This window comes from Crotalus tigris, unplaced genomic scaffold (genome assembly GCF_016545835.1).
Source record: "Crotalus tigris isolate CLP2741 ecotype Arizona unplaced genomic scaffold, ASM1654583v1 scf7180000024346.1432988, whole genome shotgun sequence".
Taxonomy (NCBI): domain Eukaryota; kingdom Metazoa; phylum Chordata; class Lepidosauria; order Squamata; family Viperidae; genus Crotalus; species Crotalus tigris.
Genome location: NW_024100515.1, coordinates 668,064 through 695,244, shown reverse-complemented (window position 1 = coordinate 695,244; position 27,181 = coordinate 668,064). Strand labels below are relative to the sequence as shown.

The following is a 27,181-nucleotide window of genomic DNA, read 5'->3' as shown; positions in this document are numbered from 1 at the left end:
AATCTCTTAATTCTGGATAGTATATTTATTCATTAACATCCTGAATTAAACAGCAAAGGTTAATGCAATTTTGTTATAGTTTTTGTTGTCCTATTAAACTAATGAAGAAAATATCTGTAATCCAAAATTTTAAAATATGTTTCATATATTTTAAGTTTCTAAAATTTTAAAAATAAATTGACAATTTTTGGTATTTTTTTAGCCAACTCAAACTGTAATGCCTGGTCAAGTAATGCGAGTTACAACTGGTGCTCCAATACCCTGTGGTGCTGATGCTGTGGTGCAAGTGGAAGATACAGAACTTATCAGGGAATCTGATGATGTGAGTGCTATCAAAACATTCGTATATCTTTAGGAGTCCAGCTCCAAGGAATAATCCATCAGTCTGTAACCCTACTACATAGATAAAAACCTGCATTTGCACATTTGAAACAAAAAACAGTATCAGCAGTTGTAAGGTCTCGAGATTGTAGACCATATATGAGAAGGAGCTGCATACATCAATGGAACTGCATCTATATGGAGGGAAGTGTGTAGTGGGGTGCCCCAGGGCTCTATTCTGGGCCCAGTACTCTTCAACATCTTCATCAACGATTTGGATGAAGGGATAAATGGGGAACTCATCAAATTTGCAGACGACACCAAGCTGGCAGGAATAGCCAACACTCCAGAAGACAGGCTTAAGATACAGAAGGATCTGGACAGACTTGAACACTGGGCACTAACTAACAAAATGAAATTCAATGGTGAAAAAAGCAAGGTTCTACATTTAGGCAAGAAAAACCAAACGCACAAGTACAGCATAAGTGGCACCGTGCTCAATAGTAGTAACTGTGAGAGGGACCTCGGAGTCCTAGTAGACAATCACCTAAATATGAGCCAGCAGTGTGCTGCAGCTGCCAAAAAGGCCAACACAGTGCTAGGCTGCATTAACAGAGGGATAGAATCAAGATCACGTGAAGTATTAAGACCACTCTTCAATGCCTTGGTAAGGCCACACTTGGAATACTGCATCCAGTTTTGGTCACCACGATGCTAAAAAGAGGTTGAGACTCTAGAAAGAGTACAGAGAAGAGCAACAAAAATGATTAGGGGACTGGAGGCTAAAACATATAAGGAACAGTTGCTAGAATTGGGTATGTCTAGTTTAACGAAGAGAAGGACAAGGGGGGACATGATAGCAGTATTCCAATATCTCAGGGGCTGCCATAAAGAAGAGGGACTTAAGCTATTTTCGAAAGCACCTGAAGGGAGGACAAGAAGCAACGGGTGGAAACTAATCAAGGAGAGAAGCAACCTAGAACTAAGGAGAAACTTCCTGACAGTGAGAACAATTAATCAGTGGAACAGCTTGCCTCCAGAAGCAGTAAATGCTCCAACACTGGAAGTTTTTAAGAAGAGACTGGACAGCCACCTGTCCGAAATGGTGTAGGGTTTCCTGCCCGAGCAGGGGGTTGGACTAGATGACCTCCAAGGTCCCTTCCAACTTTACTACTATTACTATTACATATGAAAAACAACAACATATAAATAATCGTAAATAAATAAATATGTACAAAATTAACTTTTGAGACAAAGGGGAAATAATTCCCCACTTCCCTCAGAACATTTTCAGTTGGCTGTATTCTAATGGAACAAACCTTAAAATGGCTTAAATTCCAGCCATAGAAAACAACGGGAATTCAGAAACAACTTCTAGTTCCCTACATTAGAATCTTAGACAAAAGATAAGTGATTCCCCTCTTCCCTTATCCCCCCCCCAAACACACAAGAAACAATGGGTGGCAGCTCATGCTGACTCCCATTAAACTGATAAAATATTTGAACAAAAGGAGAATTTTTAAAATAGTTTGAAAAGCATTAAATGAAAGGAATTTGTAATAATTACCTAAGAAATTAAAAATCATCTCATTGGGAGTTTTTGTGAATTCATTGGTAATTAGCACTTATTATGGACTAACACTTCACCCTATCTATTTAATAGGTAAACTCAAGAACTAGAATTGTGTCCTTATAATCACCCAGTTTCATAGATGTAGGCCCAGCAAAAAGCAATTTCTTCATTGCTCTTTGCTAGTATTATTTGGCTACTTGTGTTTTGTGTCTGCAAAAAAAAAATAAGTTGCTCTTTTACTTTTGCATGAAATAATTACATTCCAATAGTAAAACAATGCTCAAGTTCTACAAATAATCAAAATTAGCATTTGCAAGGGCAATTCAGAAATAAACCTTCATTTGGTTATCAATGACAGACACTCGCAGATACAGAACTTTTATTGTACACATTAAAATACTACAAAATTACATTACTTTTTGACATAATTGCCATTCAAATTGAGGCACTTGTCATAATGTAGTCGCTCGGTGCCAAATTATTTAGTAGTAGTCGCTCAGTGCCAAATCTGGGCTATATGGAGGTGATCAAAAACATCCCAACTGCTTCAAAAGGTCTTGGGTGCATCTAACGGTGTGCAGGCGAGCATTATTGTGAACCAACACTACACCAAAAGTGCCATAGAAAATCCCACCAAATGTGAAGATGCCAAAAGAATACTGCTAGTGAAGTTCATGGAATGTGGTTCAGCCATCAATTCAGAAGTCTACTGCAAAATATTACTAAAACTCAGACGAGCCATCCATAACAAGCATCCAGGCATGCTGACTTCCAATGTTGGTTTACGATAATGCTCACCTGTGCACCGCTAGATGCACCCAAAAACTTTTGAAGTAGTTCTGTTGGGATGTTTTTGATCAACCCCCCCCCCATAGCTCGGATTTGGCACCGAGCAACTACTAAGGAATTTAATGAAAGACATTATGACAAGCACCTCAATTTGAATGGCGATTATGTCAAAAAATAATGTAATGTTGTAGTTTTCTAATGTGTATAATAAAAGTTCTGCATCTGCAATTGTCTGTCATTGTTAACCAAATGAAAGTTTATTTCTGAATTCTAATAGCAACAGAACATAAAGTGCATATCCATCAAAACTCAAGCCAAAACATTAACATAGTATTTTGTCTTTAGATATTTGTTATATAGAACCTCAGCAGCATTAGCACTATGTATGTGAAACTGTATTAAATATAGCCAGACACCTTTACATTTAGCTACATTTAGTTTTATTTACTTACTTTTCATTATGGGCAACTTTCCTGAAAATGGCAGCAGAAGACCAATGAGATATGTAACCCTCTACATAAGTTCTGACTTTCCTATAGGAACTAAGTTTTTAAACTGGCAGAATGAGGCAATAAAACTGAGTCAACAATGGCCCTTCAGCTCTCAGCTGTGTGCCTACTAACTGTTCCTACCTTATCCCATTCAGTATAAAGCATTAACAGAATAAATATAACGTACAACAGAGAAAATTGGAAAATAAAGAAAAATTCAAGCACCAAAAAGGTCCAATCATAATGCCCATATAATGCTGCTGAAGCTGTTAACATTGTATTCTGAGCATTGAACAAAAAGAGCATAAAATAAAACTCTCAAAGCATACAAGCTTTATTTCAAATTTGGAACATAGGATCATATTTAGAATATTTTATGCCCCTCAAAAATATACATCCTCTTATTAGAATCCATTGAATATAGAATTTGTTTTGGCCGTGCCCTGATTGGTTTGAAAAAAGAATGAAAAGACTGATGGATACATGCAGAGTAATATTAAAAATGAAATTTGCAGTGTTTTTCTTATGTTTCATAGGTATACGGAAAAAGGACAGTATAAAATTTACTGTTAAACAATTTTGAGAAATACTGCTGTAGTTTTAACTCGTGTAAACTCTTTTTACTATGAGATTTATAAATATAGAAATAAAAAGAGAAATGTGTTAAAGATTAATGTACTTATTAATTTAATTTAAGGTTGGTGAATCTGCAGCCCATAGACCAATCACCAGGCTTTCCAACTTTCTCTTAATATATTCCCACAATGTTATATCTCTTAAGTTATTCCTGGTATTTATTTCTTGATCTATTCTGCAGCTACAAATTTGATGGAGAAACTGCAGAAAGGAAATAGCAGTGAGTTGGGACTTTAATCAGAATTTGATAAATATGCCATAATGGACTCAGAATAACACTCTAAGCCAGAAAGAAATTAACAGTATTATGTTAAAGCCAGTCATTGCCTTTAACAGATTTAAAGTTCTAGCCCACATGAACAAGTCTGCTGAGTTCATACTATACTGTGATGTAACCTGAAATCTCTCTTATTTCCATAAATATAGGGCACTGAAGAACTTGAGGTACGCATTCTGGTGCAGGCTCGACCGGGTCAAGATATCAGGTTAGTAATTAATTATCTTTACATTTTAAAATGAATAATAACTACTCAATGCCTATAATATTAATAGCTTTTGAAATGTTATAAAGGAGGTGTTCATTTTGTTAGTAATTTAATTTTTCTCATATTCAGGCCTATAGGACATGATATTAAAAGAGGTGAATGTGTACTGGCCAAGGGAACCCATATGGGCCCATCAGAGATAGGTCTGCTAGCAACTGTTGGAGTAACCGAAGTTGAAGTTAACAAGTTTCCAGTAGTTGCTGTAATGTCTACAGGGAATGAAGTAAGGAAATATATAACGTTTATAAATTGTCAAAAAAGCATGGTAGAATTCTTCAAAAAGAATGGTTTTGTAGTTCTGTTTTGATTATAGTTGTACAATCTTTTTGATTAATTTTTGAAACCTCTTTATTGATAAAATAGATATTTTAAAGATTTAATATAGTACTTTGAAATATCTGGTTTCCTAAAGAACAGTAGAAAGTACATTTACATTATACGCATAGTAGAGTTTAAAGTTTGTGAACCCTTTTGAATTTTCAATATTCCAGCATAAATATGACTTAAAAACTAATCTGTTTTCTACACGTCGTAGAACTAGATAAAGAGAATCTAAGAAATGAGTCAAAAATACTTTACTTTTTGTTTACTTATGGAGGAAAATTATCTAAAAATACAAAAAGTATGTGAATCTCTAGGTTTATCAGTTCATTTGAAGAGGAAATTAGAGTTAATTGTTTCAATCAATGGAATGATTCTTAGGTGTTAGGGTGGGTAGTCCTGCCTTATTTAAAGAGCAGAATTCTGGATATTCACTATCAAAGTCTTTATTTTACAACACAGGTATGTGGAAGTGTGCTGTACTTGAATAAGGATCTCCAATATTAAAAGGGATTGATGCTCATCAGGCTGGAAAAGGTTAAAAATTAATTCCAAATAGTTTGCAAAACATAATGGTAGCAGTATTGCCATTTGGGCCTGCTCTTCTGCCTATGGACCAGGACAGCTTGCCACCATTAATGGAACTATGAATTCTGAATTGTGTCAGCAACTCTACAGAAAAATATCAGGATGTCTTTCTGTGCACTGAAGCTCAAGAAAAAGTTAATCATGTATCAAGAGAAAAACCCAAAATTCACAAGTAATATGATCAAGAAATGGCTAAAGCAGAAGAAATTTAATGTTTTGGAATGGCCAAGTCAAAATCCTGACCTTAAACTTCTGGAAAAAGTTGTGGAAGTGCCTGAAGTGAGAATATCATGAGAGGAACGCCACCAACATCCCCAGATTGAACTATTCTGAAAATAAGAATGGGCTAAAATTCCTCCACGCCCATGTATAAAACTGATCGATATTTGAAGGAAACATTTTGTTGCAGTTACTGATGCCCAAGAGATGGGGGGGGACCAGTTACAGAAAGCAAAGGTTCACATACTTTTGCCCCACACAAATATTAGGTTTGGATCATTTTTACCCATAAATAAATGAACAAGTGTGATGTTTTTATTAATTTAATTAGGTTTTTTAATCTAGTTGTAGAACTTCTATGGAAGACAGATTAAAGCTTAGGTAATATTTATGCTGAAATATTGAAAATTGAAAAGGGTTTATTACACATTTTTATGTATCACTGTATGAATCTCACAAGTAAAAAACCCAAAATTTCTGTGAATTATGAAGTGAGAAACAGAAATGGCAGCGAAACTAGCCAGAGATGGAATCCAGTACATCGACTAGTTAAGCAGTACAAAATCTGAATAACTTTTATTTAATGTTGCATAAATGGTAGAATTTTCTCTCCATCATGGCCCCTACAAATCTGTTCCAAATCTGTTCCATCATGGCCCCTACAAATCTGTTCCAGGCTCCTTTGTGGGCTTACAATGTGTAGAAAGATACAAGATGACTTTCTATCAGCAAAATCACATGACTAATAAACATAGCTGGGTGCAATTTGGTATGTGCAATCTTTTATGTACTAATAAAGGAGTATATTTGTAGCTCAGGGTTGAAATCAGAAGTCCTTGGTGCTTTCTGAGGTTGGTTGTTTGATTGTAGACATTCCATTACCCAAATTAGGTAACCTTATCACTGAAGCTATGTGCATACTTTCAAAGATAAAATCCCAATAGGAAATTAAAGGAAGAACGGATGATGAGGATGTAAAAGTGAAGGAGTAGAAGAATAATTGAGACAAGGGGACATTTTTAATTTGGGAAAGCATCATGCAAGGCTGTATGTGCTCCAACCATATAAAATGTTGCTAGTAAAATTCCATCAACATAATTCTCCTCAACAACTTCAAACAAGATCATAGCAACTTCTTTTAATATATGGGAAAGTGCTTGAATTAGACATTACCAAATCTTCAAGAAATTGTTTTTTTTTTTCAGAATAGTAATGCACACATAAGTGAATACCTGTTCACAGTCTTAAGATTATTACATGTAACAAATGTGGTTTCACAATTCAATTAATTTGACTATATTCATAATTAGTTACTTTGACTCATTTTCCATATAATACTATTACATTAAATACTGTACATAAGCTTAAAAAAACCCAAGGTCTAGATTTCTGCACTTTCTCCCTCTGCCTTTCTACTATATGTATGTATCACCATATTGTAAATATTTATTTTCAGTGCCCCCCAAAAGTTGGTTTGCTATTGCTGCAACAAATCATCAAGAAATCCCAGTTATTTAAAGATACATCTTCTATTTTTTTTATAGCTATTGAATCCTGAAGATGACTTGTTACCAGGAAAGATTAGAGATAGTAATCGTTCTACTCTTTTAGCAACAATTCAAGAGCATGGATATCCGACAATCAACCTGGGGATTGTAGGAGATAAGTATGTGCAAAATAACACTTTGCTTTTTCCACCATATTATTGTTTTTATATATCGTTAAATTGTGCCACCTTTTATCTCTTGGACCAAAGTTTATTTAGCTGATGTTTTTGTTAATTTGCTTTGAAAGATATACCTGTATATTGCTGGAAATTATCACTATTACCGTACCAGTCATTTCACCTTTCTAAGGTACATCTGTGAGTGTCTGTCATTGATAACCAAACGGAGGTTTATTTCCAAATTGCCCTCGTGTCATGATGCATTGTAAAACAATTCATTATAGCAGGGCTCTCCAACTCCTGGTCTGTGGCCCTATATCAGGCCGTAGCCTGTTGGGAACCAGGCTGGGCAGATGGCGGGTGAGCATGCAAATGAAGTTCCATTTGTGTAAGCAGAGACCAGGCACACAAAACCATTTCCCTCCCCACATTGCCACTGCTGCTGGTCCATAGAGCTGGAAAGAGTTGGAAACTGCTGCATTGTTACAGTTGGAGACAGAGTTTCCAAAGCTACTTTATAATAATTGACTCCTCATTTAGTGAGAATTGTATTTTTGAAATGTTAATATCAGACATGATGAAAACAAATTTCAAGGATTGAGCGAATCAACTGAGGAAAAAAGATTAAGGCAAGAAGATATTATAGGAGTGATCTGTGGAATTTGTTAATGCTCTATAGAAAAGTAAATTGGAACTGTACTGTGATTCAGCTCCCAATGTCCCACCCTCTCATATCATATTGTTTCATAATAGCTATGTCTTTTAAACTTGTATAAAAGACTGGTGGTATAATCAGGTTAATATGGTTGATTGCTAGATTTAATAAGCAAGTTACTGAAAACTCTTCATATGGGATTAAGCATTTACATCAGCAGAAATAAGTAATCTAACCAAGAGAGATTTTAAATGAAGGTCAGGTAAAATGCTGCTCTACTTTGGCTTATTGAATTAAGACTTGTGTTGATTAGACTTTCTTGATTTGTTAAACGTGTGTATGTCTGTTTGAGATTGCATGGCCATGCCGGAAACATAAAAGTTCAGAGAAAAGGCCAAGCTACACTTTGTCCCCTGACATCCACTTGTCACCCAGAGGCAGTTCTTAGCTGATACTTAATTATTTCATGAATGAAGGCAAACATCTGCTAGAGACAAGTTCCCTGAAGATGGGCTTCAGCATAAGTCCGAAAGGTCAGAAGAGAAAACCTCTGGTCCCAGTGACCGACACAAATTGGATCCTTAACTTTGTTTGTTTTTCACATTTTTGAATCACCCGTCTCTTCAAAAAGGGACTCAGGGAAATATACAATTAAATGTTAAAATATAAAAATATTATGTAAATGTTAAAATGTTACAATTACAATTTTGGAAGAAGACAAGAATAAAAATTAAACCCTCTTAAAAAGGGTGAAGGGAGGGCTCTCAGGGCACTAACTAGCCCCATAGCTTTATGCTCCTTTGGGCTCTTCACATGAGAAAACAGAGCTTGTTTTAACTCCTCTTTAGAAGGCCAGGACAGGGCAGGGTCTGCTTCACCTATAGAGGAAGAATATTCCACCGAATAGGGGCAATGGCAGAGAAGGCTATCTTCCTAGACCCTACCAGTTGGAGTTCTTTAACTGACAAGATCTGCAACATACCTTCCCTGCCTGACCAGATGCAACAGGTCAATGTAATGGGGCAAAGCTGGTTCTATAGGTAGCTTGGCTCCATGCCATGTAGAGCTTTATAGGTTACAACCAACACCTTGAATTGGACCCATAAGCTATTTGCACCCAATGCCATTCATAGAGTAGAGGTGTTAAATGTACTCTTCTCCGGGCACCCTAATATAGTTTGTGCAGCCTCATTCTGCACCAGCTGATGCTTCTGAATATATTTCAATGGTAGCCCCATGTAGAGCACATTGCGGTAGTCCAGATGGGAGATGACCAGGGCATGAGTGACTAAGTAGAGAGCTTCTCTATCCAGAAAAGGACATAACTATCCAGAAAAGGACATAACTGGCACACAACATAGAATTGAGCAAAGACTCTCCTAGCCACAACTGCCAATTGCTCTTTGAGTAGAAGCTGTGAATCCATGAGGACCCCAGGTCCTGTGCACCAGATCTGTCTGGAGTAATTCCACCTCACCCAAGACCAAAGATGATAAACTCCTGGGTACACACCCACAGTCACATCAATATCTTACCAGGGTTTAGTTGTTCCCCATACAGAGCCCCACAGCCTCCAGGCATGGTAAAAGAACATTCATAGCATTATTCACTTCACCTGGGATGGAGATATACATATAATTGGGTATTATCAGCGTACTCGTGATCTCATACCATGGTGATGGATAATTTCACCAAGTGGTTTCATGTAGACGTTAAAAAGGAGTGGATATAGCAGTGAGCCATGTGGCACTTCACAAAGCAAGGGTTGTGAGCTGGATCTGTTGTTTCCTACTAACGCCATTTGGGACTGACCTCAAAGGTTGGAGGTGAACCAGCACAAAACTGTGCCACCCTCCCCAATTCCCTAAATTGGCCCCATGGTAGAAGGTATCACTGAGAGATCAAAAAGAACAAGGATGGATGCACCACCTCCATCCCACTCCTGCCAGAGATCATCCATGAGTGAGGCCAATGCCATCTTGGTTCCATATTCAGGTCTGAAAGGATCCAGATAATCTGTTCTCTCAATGATCCTCTGGAGTTTCAGCACCACCATCTTCTCAACCTGAAAAGGAGGAAGTGGGAGACTGGACGAAAAGTGTCCAGAATAGTAGGGTTCAGCTTCTTGAGTAGGGCCACACCAATGCCTTTTTAAAAGGAGTTAGGAACAGCCCTTCCCACAAGGATGAATTTACCATTGTCACCTCCCAATGGCCTTAACCAGCTTGGATCTAATGTACAGGTGATAGAGTTTGCATTCCATAGGTCCTTGTCCACTTCCTCAGGTCCAACAGAAACTGTTGTCAGATACTGGGATAAGTCTGCTCCCCAGGTATCTCCACGGAACTTGCACCATGTTTGGTATCCAACTGGGAATAAATATTATCCTCTAGAATGCTCAGAGAATTCCTCTACATGGCCCTGTAGGTACACTTCTGAGCCTCCCTTTCCAAGGAAAGTCCAGGTTATTCTAAACAGAGCCATGTGATCTTATGCTTCATGGGAGAAGGCTAGAAACTATAGAGAACAAGTTTGCTCGCTTTTCTGCTTTTGCAGCTGTCTGGATACCTGAAAATGACAATCAGCTTTTCTAGCCTAATTTGGGTGTTGTATCATTGCCTCAGAGTTTCTGTTTGTTTTGATCTATATTGCTTGTTCATAATACTGCTGATTTATAATTCACTATCAGTTGCTTGATAGTCTTATTTACAAATTAAGGGAAGGAACAATATAATAATTAAATAAACATGATGTTTCTTTGATTAGGTGAGATGAGATCACTGTTGATTCAGATGTAGTCTGTTTAGAGGTATCACAATTTGGTCTTAGAAATCTGTTCTGTAAAAAGTACATCTTTCTTATAAAATAATAATTTTTTCTAGCAGTACTTTAATTAAATGAAGAATTGAGCCACGGAAGGATGAAATGTTGATCTGTATTAGCAATCTGTTTTATTTGCTTTGTGCTATGTAGAACAATCACTAATGTTGCTATTTGGAAATTCAGTACATTTCAAAGGTGGCTTTTTGAGTTGGCTGCCTGCTTTCCCTCTTCATCAGTATGGTTTTATTCTGGTTAAAGCATGATGAAAGGAACAACAATATCTGTAAGGTTAAAGTCTGCACTAGCAGACTTTCCTACTTAAATTTACAACTTTCTATTGATTTCTCTTACTCTGAAGTAAGTGTGATGGGGGAATGATGGCAGAAAGAAAAGGTAGCATTGTGTGTGATCTTTTGACAAAGCTGCAGTGTGTAGTGCTTTTCCTTGTAACTCAGATTGCCATATATGCACTGCGTTCTGAAATGCCCCAGTCTTTGAGTAGGACTTTCCAATAAGATGCTTGAAATAAAGTCTCTTTCTCCCCTTCCTTCACATTTTTAAAAATATAAACAGAAGATTCTCTAGTTGTCAGGTACTTTTATGACAGAGTACTTACTTTTTTATGTTATCATCATCAGAATTTTTGAAATGTTATCCATATAAAGTAGACATGTTTGGGAGTCATTGCAGAAACTGAGGTGGGTGTCTGGAGACTATAATTTTATCAGAAGGAAGAAAAAAACACAAGTCTGAAAAGATGACAGCAAAGAGTATTAGCTGGGATGTCAAGGGACTAAATAAAGAGAAGCAGAAACACCTGTGAACAGCCTGAAGAAAAGCAAAAGCAAGATAAGAACCAATAAATGCTGAAGTAATACTCTGAGATTGTAGTGAAGCTTCTTTCAGTCTAAAAAGGAATCTCAGAGAAGTAGGAGCAGAGCAATGGCTGAGCTATTACTATGGTCTTATTAATAAATCTTATTAATCAGATCTCTGAAACAGTTGTTTCTTGTAATAAACTAGTTTCAGTCCTGGCTGATAGAAGAAGCCTGACATTTTGTATGGAATGAAGAAAAGGTCATTGGAGACTATTGATCTGGATCTTGGCATCCAGGTTTCAGTAATTCAGGAGGAGGGACAAATGACCACCCAGAGGACTGCTTATGATGGGGCAGTGGCAAATAAGATCAGCATTAGTTCCTGATTTTTTTAATGGAAGGACACACTTATCACAGAATTTTTATTAAAAAAAAATTCACAGGGCTCTAAATGATTAAATGGCTCATTTTATTTAATGTCCATAACATTAAAAGAAAATGTTATTTTCTGTATCAAATTGTGCTTATTCTCGAGGAAATGTGTTTAATATCAGAACAGCAAAAGCAAATCCCATTTTAATCCAGTGGGCACAATGATGCTATGATAAAAATTAAAATATGATATTGTAGAACAATGGTAGTCAACCTGGTCCCTACAGCCCACTAGTGGGCGTTCCAGCTTTCGTGGTGGGCGGTAGGGGTTTTGTCCAATACTGAAGCACTTTCCTTTTTTTTAATTTAATTGACTTTTTAAAAAAATTTCATAGCATTATTTAAAAACATTTTCATTAGGTTTTCATAAAATTCCCCGTGACAATTGAAATTTCTGAAAATATACTATTTGTATCGCACGCGCATAAGTTTAGTTCACGTTATGTAAGTGAAACTAAATGGCTCTATAGTGCGACTGCACACAAAAGATCCTTGTCTCAGAATAGCTCGCGCATCTCCCCCCACACCACCCAGCTGTAACAGACAAGCAGAGCTGGTAGTCGGCACCCCCCCAAACCCAATCCACGATGCGTGAGAGGCATGCGCAGACGACGATACACAGTGCAGGCTCTTTTGTTTGTGGTCGCACTGGTCAGTATGCAGTTAGATTTGTGAGAGTGAGCACATGCCTACAGCTTCAAACAAAATATTGTGAGTCCATGTCTCAAAAAAAGAAATACGCTCGTGGCTATTTGCCAGAGTATCTGAAGATGGGTTTCATAGAATCTGTTGTAAATAAACAACATCCAATGTGTTTACTGTGTCATAAAACATTATCCAATGAGGCAATGAAGCCAAGTCGATTGCGAGAACATCTTTCTACAAAGCATCCAAATGATAAGGACAAGCCCATTTAATATTTTCAGGAAATATATAAAAGAATTAAAAATCGTTCAACAATCGTTGCATCATTTAAGAAACAACATGCAGCGAACGAAGATGGATTAACTGCCACTTATCGCATTTCACAATTAATTGCAAAAAGTGGTAAAAGCTATAATATTGGAGAAACTGTAATAATACCCTCTATAAAAGAATTTATCTCAACGGTAATGCATCAGGATACACCTGAAATTTTAAAAACGTTGCCCCTAAGCGGTAGCACAGTAAAGCGACGAATTGAAGAAATGGCAGTTAATGTTGAAAAAAAACTGATAAGTATTCTCCAAAACTCTTCATTTTCCATGCAATTGGATGAGTCTACCATTGCAGATAATAATGCTTTATTGATAGCATAGGTACGTTATTTTGATGAAAACAATACATTACGAGAAGAAATGCTATTTGCAATAAATCTCATTACAGATACAAGAGGATTATCTATATTTAGTACTGTGAAATCATACTTTACAAAAAATAATATTACTTTGAATAATATTGTTGCATGCGCTACTGATGGAGCACCATCAATGGTAGGTCACTATCGTGGATTTGTTGCTTATTTGAAGGAAGAAGTGCCAAATGTTTTATGTATTCATTGTGTGGTGCACAGACAACATCTTGTAGGAAAACATCTAAGTACAAGTCTCCATTCATCATTAACTATAATAATTCGAGCCATAAACAAGATCAAATCCAATGCAAAAAATGATAGAATGTTTCGACAAATTTGCCAGGACAATAATGAAGATTTTATTATGTTACTTTTGCACACAGAAGTTCAGTGGCTGTCAAAGGGTACATCTTTGGTTCGTTTTGTAGCATTATATGATAGTGTCATACAATTTTTTGAAAGTAATAATGAGACCAATCTGTGTCAATAGTTAAAACGATAAAGAATGATGCCTTTTATTTGGCAGATATTTTCAAGAGATTTCATGATGTCAATTTGCAGCTTCAAGGAGCTAATAAAACTCTTATAAGTTGCCAAAGTATTGTGTCATTATTTATTGACAAACTTGAACTACTTTGTTATAATCTATTGAAGAGAGAATTGCATCAGTTTCCTGAATTATCATCTATAAAAGATGATGTAACTCCAGAGGATATTGACAGATTCAGTAGCCACCTCAACGAACTTAAATTGGACATAGAAAAACAATTTGAAGATATTTTGAAATTGAAGGTGTATGACTGGATGAAACATCCTTTTACCACAAATATTGAAGAGGCTGATACAACTTGCCAAGAAGAACTGTTAGAAATTAGATATGATAAAGAAAGTAAACATAAATTCGATAGTGGTGGATATGAAAACCTATAGCAAAGTAAAAAAAATGCCTGTCTTATATCCAAATATGTGGAAAATGATATTCAGTTTATTGATACGTTTCCCTACCTCATATCTTGTGGAATCAGGCTTTAGTGCTGTTAATCATATTATGACCAAAGAAAGAAACTGCCTGAATATTTCTGAAAGAGGAGACCTTCGTTTGTTCCTTACAAAAATTGAGCCAGATATCCAGTATTTAGTTTCACAGCCTCAGCCTCAGGGATCTCATTAATAATTTAATTAATTAAATATAATTTCATCAGACTTCATGCTTCTATGTATGCAAAGTATAAATAAAAAGATAGATTTAACTACAGTAAGTTGTTTTATAAAGATTTATTCTGCCAAACTTAGCAAAAGTCCGACATAAAGTATTTGGTAAGTAATTATTATTATATGCTTTAACTTGCTATAACTCTGCTTTATAAATTTTATAAAGTAAAGTCACTTCCCTACTTTACAAATCACCATTACTGTGGAACTGATGGGCGGTTAGAAAATTTTACTACTAACAGAGATACAAAAGTGGGCGGTAGGTATAAAAAGGTTGACTACCCCTGTTGTAGAATCTCAGCATATTTTTTACAAGGATTAACAGATTTTTTTTTTATTTTCCTTGTTTTTACACTAACATGTCAAGAATAAAACTGTTCTAAAGGAATGTATGTATGTATGTATGTATGTATGTATGTATTGAATTTATTTGCCACCCATCTCATAATGAAAAGAATATGGGCAGCAGTTGTGGCAGGAAAAAGACAGTTATGCAGTGCATAAGGCTGAAAATACAAAATTGTCTGCCTAAAGGGGACCTTCTACAATGCAGGGCCTATTGTTAATTAGCTGGAGTAGTAGGTATTATATCCAAAACATCTCTTAAGATATATTGTGCCTATTACAGCCAGTTAAATTTATATATCAAGTTTTAAGAATAATAATTTAAGAGTAACTAGTGAGAAGAAATAGGGCTATAAGATTTAGTAGATCAGCAGCAGACTCTTTGCTGTGGATTGGATCTTGTCAGGTGCTGATAAGATCAGTCTGTAGCCATAAATACTTCATGAATAGCTCAGTCTGAGAAGAATAGTTGCATCTAGTAACAGCTCTGGAGTAGGAATGAAAAGCCACAAATATCACAGATCTATCTCATTGCATGGGCTCTGTACGAATTTGGAGACCAGATTTTTATTTCTAAAAGATTATTATTCCTCATTTCCTCATTTTCTGGCTGCTGTTTAATTTTCTCCTATTTCCCATCTAACTAATTTACAGTAGTATAACCATGAAGTGGCCTTATTTCTCTCTTGAGAGTCAGCCTGAAATAGCTTATTGCAGGCCAGTGAAATCTCTCCTGCATTCAGTTAGTATTCCCAGTACATATACAAAATTCTGTGCCTCCTATTATGATTTCTTGATTGTCTTGCTCTTGACATTTATATTCTTCCCACTGACGAAAATGAAACTTGTAACTTTTTGTACCTCTTCCTTTGAAGTACATAAAAATCCATACATATATTACCATTAATCTATTTTAATATTGGCATCCTACAGCCCAGATGATTTACTTAATGCCTTGAATGAAGGAATAAGCCGTGCTGATGTCATCATCACATCAGGGGGCGTGTCAATGGGAGAAAAGGTATGTGCAGTAGGTGGTATTGGATCAAAGTTATGAGATTAAAATAAAATAATGAGATGAAAACTCCTTAAGAAATAGGTAATAGCAGAGGGAAATCTTCAGACACCAAAATGAACTAAAGGACCTGATATTAAGGTCATCAAAAGGACAGCAGCCTTGTAGAACTGCCAAGTGTTCAGAATCAGTATGGGTGTCCTTTGTCTTTTCATTGATTGCTCCTTATAGGACAGCTTATTGCCATCCCTTTCAAATGCTTTCTTTTCTGAGCCCATGGAAGTATCTAGAAAAGAGATGGCTTCTTTAATAAGCATCTGGCAGGTACAATTTGGTTGCTAATGCCAAATTCAAAGCAATCTTTCCTGTTACAAATCCAAACACTATCAACATCTATATAAAATCTAAAAGCTCTGGGTGGTGATGTTACCTGCCGTTCTTTGTTAGAGGAACAGTATGCTGGATAAACTTCAAAAATAAAAAAGATTCAGATACACTAATCAGTTCAGAAACATCTGAGCAGTTGATACCCCTCTTCATAAAGAAACAATAGTATTCCCCCATCAATGCAAAATTACACTTTTGTGATGCCCTTTGATGTTGTTACCAGTTTTATTATGTTGTTCTACAGGGATATTTATACTGGTATCATTTAACACCATTTGAGGGGGAAATGATATATGAATTAAATAAAGTGGGATATGCAGCCTCTTTTTGACAAGATCTGCAAGCGTTTGAATAATCTGTTGGTAGGGTTGAAACAAGTCTTGGGAAGTTGGTGAAATTGATTTTTTTAATTAAAAAAATCCCTTTCTGACTTTGCCCTCTCCCAAACTGTAGGAAAAACAGCATTTATTAGAATCTGTTTGATGTGATCTTTTGCATAGATGATTTGCATTTGGATTTACAAGTGCTTTATCTTAGCTTGCCAATTCTGGTTACCTGTTCTTGAAATAAATACATTATCTATGTCTTTGATCTATGCCTGCTTAGCTTTCTAGGACTGGATGATAGTTCATCTTACAAATATCTTAATAATTGAATCCCTTTTTGGTTTTGGGGTTATTGTTTTTTTCAAATAGGACTATCTTAAACAGGTGCTGGATATTGATCTTCACGCCCAGATTCATTTTGGCAGGGTTTTTATGAAACCAGGGTAAGTAATGTTTCTTATGTAGCATTAGTCTTGTATATAATCTGAACAATATTGAGAGCTTAATACTTTGCTTAATAACCCACAGAAAGCATAGTCTAATAAGAAATATTACGTTGCTCCTTTTCCCCCAAAAATTATTCCACTACAGGTGTTGCTAAATAATCATGCTAATTACTAGTAAGATATCTCCATATAATTAATGTGCAGAAGAACATTTTACATTTCCTGTTAAGATAGAAAATCCTGTTGAAAACAAAAGAATGAAGTAGTAGTACCAGTCGTACTGGACCTCCTTTTTAAAAAGCAGAGATGCTTTTGAATGTTAACTTAGATTGTTTGAGAAGGCTTCCTGCCTGCTCAGCATTTGTAACACCTCAACAAGGCTTTCTCATTCTTTCCCTGAGTGGTCAGCTCATTCCTCTTCATTTAATTTTATGTCCCTTCCTCTTTTTTTCCTCATGCATTTCTCTTTCCATGTGTAGAATGTTTTGCTTCTTTTTTTGCTGTTCACACCAGGAGAAAGCAGTGGGAAGAGATGCATTTATTTGGAATTGTTTAATTGAGAGAATGATTGGCATAGGCAGGCAGGGATCAGCCAGCTTTGTAAACAGGACACTTTTACAGGCAGTTCATTTTAATGAGCAATGATTCAGTTAAGGTAAATCCATACAAACAAATATACACACACATAGATAAATATACAAACATACATATACATACATATGCATATACAGATACATTTAGAGCAGTGGTTCTCAACCTGTGGGTCGGGACCCCATTTGGGGTCGAATGACCATTTCACGGGGGTCGCCAAACAAGGCTGTCCGCCATTTTTCCCCCTTTTCTTTGGCCACGCCCCGGGCACCCGGTGATGTATAAGTGGTTGGGGGTCACCACAACATGGGGAACTGTATTATGGGGTTGCGGCATTAGAAAGGTTGAGAACCACTGATTTAGAGGGAAAAAAATAAACTCTATGACTGGTTTCAACTGGAGTTGGCAATCAGAGGTTGGCAAAGTGGGAGAGCTGCGATGTGTGCTTATGTTTGTAGATGTCTTTGGTCTGCTTTTCTTTGTGAGATCATTTTAAATTCATAGTTGTCTTCTTTTTAGATAAACATTGTAAATACCAAAAATGTGTCAAGATGCCTTAGATGACAAACAATAGGAAAAACAGAAAGGGCCAAAGGAAGACCAAAACCTAATGAATTTATCATGGGAAAAACAGACTTCAATCTGGAATCAGATGTATTTAACAAAACAAGAAGCAGGAAGGACTGGACTCCCCCACACTTTCCCTTCATTAAAGCATTCAGATGGTTAATGATACAAAAATGTCTGATGCCTGAACTACACACCCCCGGGAGGACTGATGATCTGACCTGAATATAGGGGATGTGTGTTCTTACATTAGAGCAAATATCTGTGGCCTAAGCACAAGAGTGGAGCATTTTAGAACTACACAGTAGTGCAGTGTTTCCCAAACTTGACAATTTTAAGGCATGAGGACTTCAACTCCCAGAATTCCACAGCCAGCGTTGCTGGTTGTGGAATTCTGGGAGTTGAAGTCCTCATGCCTTAAAATTGTCAAGTTTGGGAAACACTGCAGTAGTGCAAAGCTGTCGTTTTTCCTTTTCTTTTTTTCCAAAATATCCTTTGCATTGCGCATATTTGTATTAAATATAATAAATATAATATCTGTTCAGAAAAAGATAATTTCTTCTCTTCCTCTTCGAACATTACCTCCAGCTTCCCCCTCTTCCTCTATTTTTCTCACACACCCAAGCTTATCAGGTATTATGATTTACTAATTCATATAAATTGACACTTCAGGGGTTCCTCAAATATTTTTTTTATAACAACACTTTCTAGTGTTTATAAACTTTTGGTGATTGTTAGTGATTACTAGAAATCACTAAATAAAACAACCTTTAATAATATAGAGGAGAAAACGAATGGATGCCACTAAAGTAGTCATTGATTGAGATGGCCAGATATAGAAATTGAATAAATAAAGTAAGCAGACCCATATTTTCATTACAGTCGTGTATAATTTCAACAAGTAGCATTTCTTCATACAGCATTCTCATATATTAAATATCCAAATACTAAACATACTAATCCAAAACATGCAGCCATTATTCAAAGTTCATGTTAATATCTGATGTAAGAATCCACATTTATTTGACTTGTCAAAAGGTAGCAGGTATGGTGTATTCTGTTTCCTTAAAGTGGGCAGGAAGATTCTGGTTTCACTTTTCCGTTAGCCACATGATTACAGCTTAGGAAGTCAGACTGTTATCTTAATCACGTACACAGGATAAGATGCTCCCGTTGAGTTATTTCCTTTTTTAAAAATAATTTTAGTGAAGTGAAAAAATAAGAAAAGTGAGAACTACAAAAAAAAGATAAATAAGTAGTTTCTGACCTTGTGTACAGTAGTAAACTTACACTCTTCTCTCTCATTAAAATTTCATCATTACAGGTAATCCTTGACTTGCAACAGTTCATTTAGTGACTGTTCAAAGTTACAGGTCACTGAAAAAAGTGATTTATACATTTTAACAATCACATGTTCATCATGTCTACACAATTCATTTTCAAATTCCTTTTGTTTTTCAGTTCCAATTACTTTTTATCTATAATAAAGCTCTCTTAATTGTGCATATGAAAGCTAAATCCCTTTGCAATAAATTGTTTTTGTGATTTCATCCCATTGATTTATTTCCAAATTATAGAGCTGCACTTTATTTTTTATAAAAAACAAATGAGGTAAAACACTTTGAAAGTGTTTCATCTTTGGAATGTTAATTGCATCTCATTGAACTTAATTGAATATAATTCTTAAACACTAGAAAGTGAAGTTGGAGGATATAGCAAACAAGCAATTTGGAACATTATTATTAATATGCTCCAATCATCTGGTAAATAATTGGGTTACAAATGAAAGCAGTTGTCTAGATGGATAATTTAGTATAACAAAGATGAATTCATGTTGAAAAAAATAAGTCATACAATAAACAATAAAATCCAAATTGTTGGGTTTTATTGGCTAAAAATCTGGCTTTCTAATGGGAAAAAATGATGTAATTGTAAAGTGCTATTAATTCACATTTTTAGTTCCTGTGTAGTATTTTATGAGAATCATTGCATTTTCCAAGGATGTTGAAGATAGCAAAAATGAGGCAATCAAAAATATTTAATGTTGTTGACAAAATTGATAAATAAGGATTTAGTTCATAATTTCAACAATCGGCATCACTTCCTAGGTTACCTACAACCTTTGCAACCTTGGATATTGATGGGGTAAGAAAAATCATCTTCGCGCTCCCAGGTAAGATATATTAAATTATAAATCTCTTCCTTCGTGCTCATAAATACCAAACAAATTTTAAACCAAAAGTTCCAAATCTTCATGTTTGTTACTACAAATATCTTAAGTCATGCTAAGTATCATTATATCTTCCATATGCAACAGTGACAATGCTCTTATTTTTCTGAATCAAAAGTGTATTTTTTAAGATCCACTATGCTATTAGTCATTCTTGCTCCTCAGTTCATCAAATATTCCTGAAAACACTTATTAGAAAGACTTTTGATATGAAGCACAATTTAGTTCAAAAGTAACAAATGTTCTTATTCTTGAAACAATTCTCAAGTAATTTATCAAATAATTGTTTCTTGATCTTTAGGGAACCCTGTGTCAGCAGTTGTTACCTGCAATCTTTTTGTTGTCCCAGCACTGAGAAAGATGCAAGGAATTCTGGATCCTCGTCCAACTATTATAAAAGCCAGGGTAAGAGTTTTCAAATAAAAGGTGAGTTTTGAGGTGCTCTACTTAGTTGCACTAGTATCTCAGAGCTGAAGAAATAACCTTTAAATAGCCTAGAGTTCAAAGAATTCAGGTGAAGTATTGTAAAAAGAGAAAGCATTAAAGAAATGCATTTAAGATGAATCATAACTATTGAGGATGGATGGTATTTGATCAGTAAGACATGGATCTTACTATTGATTACTTTTGTATTATTTGTGATAGAATATGGATATATTTTGTCAGTAGGATAAGGATATGAGGAATAATTTGCTTCTAAGGAAAGAAATTCACAGTTCAGAATCTTGGTCAGACAGCTAATCTCTACACCTCCAAATCATTATTAGACAACATTTTCAAATCCAACTGAGGCATAAGTGAATTTTACATACACTTAAAGTAAGATTCCCTTCCTGCCCCTCCTAGTCTTCTCCCTTTAGGCCAAGAGGAAGATTAAAGTCCCTGTGGGCCTGGAACAACTGATAAAAAGCAAAGAACAGCTCATCCCTGACTAGTTTCTTGCTCAAGGAATGTCAGTAATGGATAGCTGTTTCCTCCCCAACAACCTTTCAAAAACTAAGAGCTATCTAACTTTCCTTACAGAAATCAGCAGTGTAAATAATGTTTGCAAAGTGATTAATGGCATCACAACTTGAATTTAGTTTATAAAGATTAATACAGCTCCTACAAATCCAAATTTCAGAAAAAATACTGAAATTTTTCCACTTTTTTTTTGAGAAAGAAAAACTATTTATTTGTTCCTGTGCCTTATAATCTTCCTAAATTCCTTTTCTCTGTATTTTACAGTTATCAGTTTTGTGTACAATTTCAGATTGCGTAGCTTTTTTGCTATCCCAAATGTGTTTTCACAAGAGGCAAATGGACTTCGTTTTTGTTTGAAGATGTTTTGCTTCTCATCCAAGAAACTTCTTCAGTTCTGATTGGATAGTGGGGAATGGAAGGATTTATATTCCTTGCAGACAGCTGGTCATTTGCATTCTTTTAAAGAGTCATTGAGGCCACTTGGAGGTTATCTGTGTCCTCAGGATCACCTGAGTAGTGCAAATGGTTGTGGAGCCTTCTTGGAATTGCTGAAAGGACTGTGTTGTAGACTGGAGATAGATGATGTCGTGTCCCTCCCCCTCTGTTGAGAGAGGGCTGTTCAATTTTGACATAGATGTCCTCTTTGACCCCTCTTTCAAACCAAAACATCTTGGCCTTTAGGGAACCCTGTGTCAGCAGTTGTTACCTGCAATCTTTTTGTTGTCCCAGTATTGAGAAAGATGCAAGGAATTCTGGATCCTTAAAAGTTTTCAAATAAAAGGTAAAAACTGCAAGGAGTATAAATCTTTCCATTTTACACCATCCAGTCAGAGCTGAAGAAGCTTCTTGGATGAGAAGCGAAATGTCTTCAAAGAAAAACAAGAAAGTTCAGTTGCCTCTTGAAAAAGCAACTTTGGGACAACCATGACCTGGATGACCGAGAATCTCCATAGATAGCTTTTTTATTAATTATAGCTAAAATGGCTTTTATGTGGAAATATATTTACTCCATTGTCTTTCTTTCTCAAACCTTGCTTGGTTTGGAATGTCACAAGTTCCATTGGCAAACAATATTGTTTGGGGAAAGGGCCAAGGAAGCATGATAGGATAAACTCATATGATACTAAGAGTGAAGTTTGGGGCAAAACCCATGTACATGTATCTGGTCTACTCTAATCAAATTAATCTTCTCTTTGTTTTATACATGTTATTTGCATCTGCGAGCTAAATATGGGCCCTTGGAGAGGGGCATTTTAACTGTCTTAATGTTGTTGTATTCACTTTGTGTGTTTTCTACAGTTATCATGTGATGTAAAATTGGACCCTCGTCCAGAATACCATCGGTGCATACTGACTTGGCATCACCAAGAACCACTGCCTTGGGCACAAAGTACAGGTTAGTGCTTACAACCTCTACCTTTTGTAATTTTTGTTGGGTTCATAAGTTTGAAACTTGAAATGTAACAAACACAAATAATTGATATTTTCTCTAATTTTGAATAGCATGTAATATTTGAAACCATAAACCATCATGTAACATTTAAGGAATTCCTCTCCTCAGCCTTTATTCTTTCCTGCTTCAAATTAGGCTCATGAATCTCACCCAATTATAAAATAAGCAAGAAGCATGAACATCTTCTGATTGTTTCAGTCTTCATTACATATCATAGCATATTCAATTATACTATATAATTGATGCAGCTTACATCCAGGATCTATTTGTCTTTTGAAGTCTTGACATCAATTATTTCTTATAGAAAACATCTAAGTTTGGGGGAGAGGAGAACATATTTTATTTACATATATAAAATTGAAAGATTTTCTTGACTGTCAGAAATATAATTTCCTTTAATTAACAAAATTGGTGCTTAATGATACAAAAATTCATGAACCAGCTGTCTGGTTAGAGAATGAAATGGGTATTTTAATTTTGGATCTGGATTCTTTATTACTTGGGGAAAATGATCATTTTGAAAACTAAAAGAAGCTTAACTTGCTGTTTACACTTTGGTGCAAATGCTTCTCAGTACCAAGAAGAAGTAAAGAAGAAGGAAATGTGTATACACATTTTCTGCCATCCTGGGTTATCATTGTGTGTTGCTCTTCATTGTTTAAAAATCTTATTTAGAATAGTCCAAATGAAGAGCAACACACAGTCGTAATCCAGGATGGCAGAAATGCAATATACACATGTGCTTCTTCTTTACTTCTTCTTGGCATCATTACCAAAGGAGAAGTTTGCTTATCATTATTTCTGGTGCTCTTGACTTTTTGTTCCAAAATAATTCAAGGACTATAAAAAAAAAAAAGTTTATAAGACAAGCAATAAGGCATGCTATGTGCAAAATGCTAGACAGACTTTCCCAAATGATTCATGGACATATACCTGCAGCATATTTGGCAGCAACATAGAAGTGGCTTGCTTACGCCTTTTTCCAGAATAGTTTTCAGTCTTGGTATTTCACCTCCAAGTACTAATCAGGCCTGACCTGATGATTTTCCAAGCCCAGACAGTCAGATTCTGCCTTTTAAATATAACTCAATTAATTTTCTCTTTGTGAAAGAAAGCATTTCACAGCGCCATATTTCTCTTAGATGTTCAACTTTTGATGAAGTAAACAAATGAATTACAAGAATATGCTATTGTTCTTAAGATGATACTGTCCCTCCTACTACTATAACCTGTATTGCTGGTCAAAATATCATATAAAGTGGTGAGCTAGCCAGAGTCACTGAGAGTTGAGTGGCACACAGGTTTAATAAATTATTATTATCATCCCATATTTTCCTTTTCCAGTCACAATTGGTAGGTATTGCAAATAATTCAACAATTAACTTCTGAATCAAACATTTTTCTAAATCCCTTCCTTGAGACCATCCAACAGGCAGAGTCAAAACTTCAGCATGGCTGTTTCAAAGGGTTAGAGAGTAGATGCAGGAGAACATTTTTCCCACAAGCAAAGCACCTCATTAAATGATTTGTACAGCCTTACCATACAATAAGAATCTCACAGAAATAGGTACAAGTGGTTGTAAAAGTGATTTTGTAGCTGCCATAACTTCCCATTTAATCCCCCAAAATGCCCCTTCTGAAATAAAAATGCTAAGTTTGTAATTTATATACCCTGGAAATATGCATGTATGTATATTTGTATGTACAGAATGCAATTTTAAGAACAATTATATGTGTGCATGTTCACATTGCCAGACTTACTGTAAATATTGACCTTCTCCATCCATATTTATGTTAGAGGATTCTTCAGAAGGACTAAAAGTCTCAAACATTGCAGTAACCTTTTAAAGTTTTAACTGGGCCTTCTCTATAGAACATAATAAATTATTCTTTGTACATTTACGGAATCTGTTTTGCCGTCAAAAAGATTGTTGGTAGTACTTCTCTGGAAAGCTGTTTGAGTAGTCTTGTTAGGAGCATGTGAAATTGTGATTTAGTTATTGTAATGGATGATTTATCATTTATGTTAAGAAAATGCCACTTTAAGCATCAACCCTTGAATACTTTTAAATGACTTTGTACATAAACGATGCATGGTTCAGGGTGGAACACACATTTTGCAAAAATTCTCAGATTCAATCCCAGCATCATCACCTGGCATTAATGGAAAAGAATCCTCATAATATCCTAGAAAAATCCATTAGCACTGACAGCATTAGGCAAGACAGACCAAAGATCTGATTCAATGAATAGGTTTCCTATATTCCCATGTAAAAGAAAAATATTTTAATCGTGCTTTTCTTCCTTATTTTTCCAAGTATCTCTCAAAGAAAAAAGCCTAGCTGAAAAGTCCTTAATTGAAAATGATGAAGAGATGATTTTGCAGTAACATTACTGTATTATGAAAAGAGAAGAACTGTATCTTGACAAACTGGACATGTGTTGCCCAATGCAAAAGTCAGCTTATCACCAGTGCATCCTAGAAATAAATATCTAAATGTTGTTTTGTGTTCCAAGAAGTTTATTGTAATAGTATTATTTTAGAAATGTCATTCCATTTATTTTATTTTAATAGCAACTTTAAATGTGGATCTCTTTTTCACCATCTGTTTTTAAATTCTGTAACATAATAATTACTATAATTAATCCTTGGAATGTATTACCACAAGATGAAGAGATAAGTATCAGTTTAGCTTTCAATAGGCATTAGACTTAATCATGAAACTTAATCCACTTTGGATTACAAAAATAAAATAAGGTAAGCTTCTTCGTGGCTACCAGTAATATTTGTGTGTTGCTTACAAAATAAAAAATTGCATATCCCTAAAAGGAGAGAAATAGTTATGATGTTATGCATTGTGCTTTCTTTTCCTATCAAATCTAGGAGGCTGTGATGAGAAAGAATACTGGATCTGATCACTAATAAACTAGCATTGCTACAGCAATAGCGTTGTAGTAATACAAGACTGTATTAACCACAATTGGTACTTTTTAATCCGTTTGCTTTACTGCAGGAGTAGACTTCTTTGAGAAGATAGCTTGTAGTTTGGACCTACTAACCTTTGGGTTTATCATATCCATGGCCAGTATGCTGTTCTCAGATAACTTAAAAGGAAAATCATTATTTACGATTAAAAAGGTTCCTTTTTATGGGAGAAATATTGGAATAGTTCAACCCCATATTATAATGCAGTTTGGTAATGGAAATTAATATTGCACTGTCAGAATTCTGGGGGAAAGGCTGGTGATTCATTTCTTGGCCTGGGATATTTGCCCTGCTAATGAATCTTTTTTGCTTTCTCTAGGGAATCAGATGAGCAGTCGTCTGATGAGTATGCGCAGTGCCAATGGACTGTTGATGCTACCTCCAAAGACAGAGCAGTATGTGGAACTTCATAAGGGAGAGGTGGTTGACGTCATGGTCATTGGAAGACTATGATGTTACCAGCAGGAGAAAAAGTTTTGATGCATGTCCACATATCATTGACTGTATCCTGTAATATGCAACGGCACAGCTAGTTTTTCTGAATTGGATAAAAGTTGATCAGTATAAACACCTTGAACTATATTTCAAATGGATTTAAATAAATACCTTTTAAAAAAAACTTCAAAAACAAATCTTAAAAGAATTTATTCTGATTATATCAAAGCAACTTTTTCATTTCTTGCGATTGCTTTGTGTGTTCAATGCTAGTTCCAATAGCAGTAGCTTTTAGTAGACAGCGGTAGGTGCCTGCAGAACTTGTGTTTTTTCTCATCTTTAAGATTCAACTACTTATGCTCTTAAAACAAGGCTGTCTGCTTATTTATACTAGTGTAGACAACACTTGGATTTTCCCTTATTAGTATGCTTCATAACTGCTTCACCGAGAGCTTCTGCTTGTTCTTTATCGTATCTCGTGTTGATGTGCACAGTGCCAAAAGCAGAGTGGCTGCACTGGGAACCCGATCAAGCCCCAAGGTTTTCCTCCTTGCTGCGCGTTCAGGGATACCTGTCATCCCAGCAGCCACCCAGCTCAGTACTATTGGGCAGTAACTGGATACCTTTTGTTTAAACAAACAACAACAAAAAAATTGCTTCCTTAAGTGCTGACAGCCTTTTTAACCAATACATTTAAAATGTACAGAATTAAAATCTTTAAAAAAAAAAATCAAAGACTGATCTTGTACAGATATTAGTGTTACCAGCATTCATGTGGAAATTAAATAAGAAATAAAAACTAATGTTAAACAACTCTGTACCATAACATTTTCTGTAATGATACTGAAATTTAAATGAATAAAAAAAAATCCTGAATCATTATTTAAAAGGTGATTGTGTTAAGCCTGGTTGTTTAATAAGGGGGTAAAAAAAATCACTGTTTTTAGTCTTGGGGAAAGGACACCATGGTTCAGAAATTAAATGAGCACAAATATATTGGAGCAAAAAAAATGGT

At 35.5% G+C, this 27,181-nt stretch overlaps 1 protein-coding gene across 16 annotated transcripts in view; it reads left to right on the top strand.

Moving 5' to 3' along the window:
* Positions 1-27,055, top strand: part of GPHN (gephyrin) — a 252,541-nt gene extending 225,486 nt beyond the window's left edge. For all 16 annotated transcript variants that reach the window (XM_039326902.1, XM_039326899.1, XM_039326897.1 and 13 more), the window contains 10 exons: positions 203-322; positions 4,237-4,295; positions 4,425-4,578; positions 7,028-7,149; positions 15,701-15,788; positions 16,865-16,938; positions 20,208-20,272; positions 20,631-20,734; positions 22,592-22,688; positions 26,051-27,055. In XM_039326902.1, the coding sequence (XP_039182836.1) occupies positions 203-322; positions 4,237-4,295; positions 4,425-4,578; positions 7,028-7,149; positions 15,701-15,788; positions 16,865-16,938; positions 20,208-20,272; positions 20,631-20,734; positions 22,592-22,688; positions 26,051-26,184 (1,017 nt within the window). In that variant the 3' untranslated portion in view covers positions 26,185-27,055. The remainder of the gene's footprint in view (positions 1-202; positions 323-4,236; positions 4,296-4,424; positions 4,579-7,027; positions 7,150-15,700; positions 15,789-16,864; positions 16,939-20,207; positions 20,273-20,630; positions 20,735-22,591; positions 22,689-26,050) is intronic.
* The last annotated feature ends 126 nt before the right edge of the window (positions 27,056-27,181 follow it).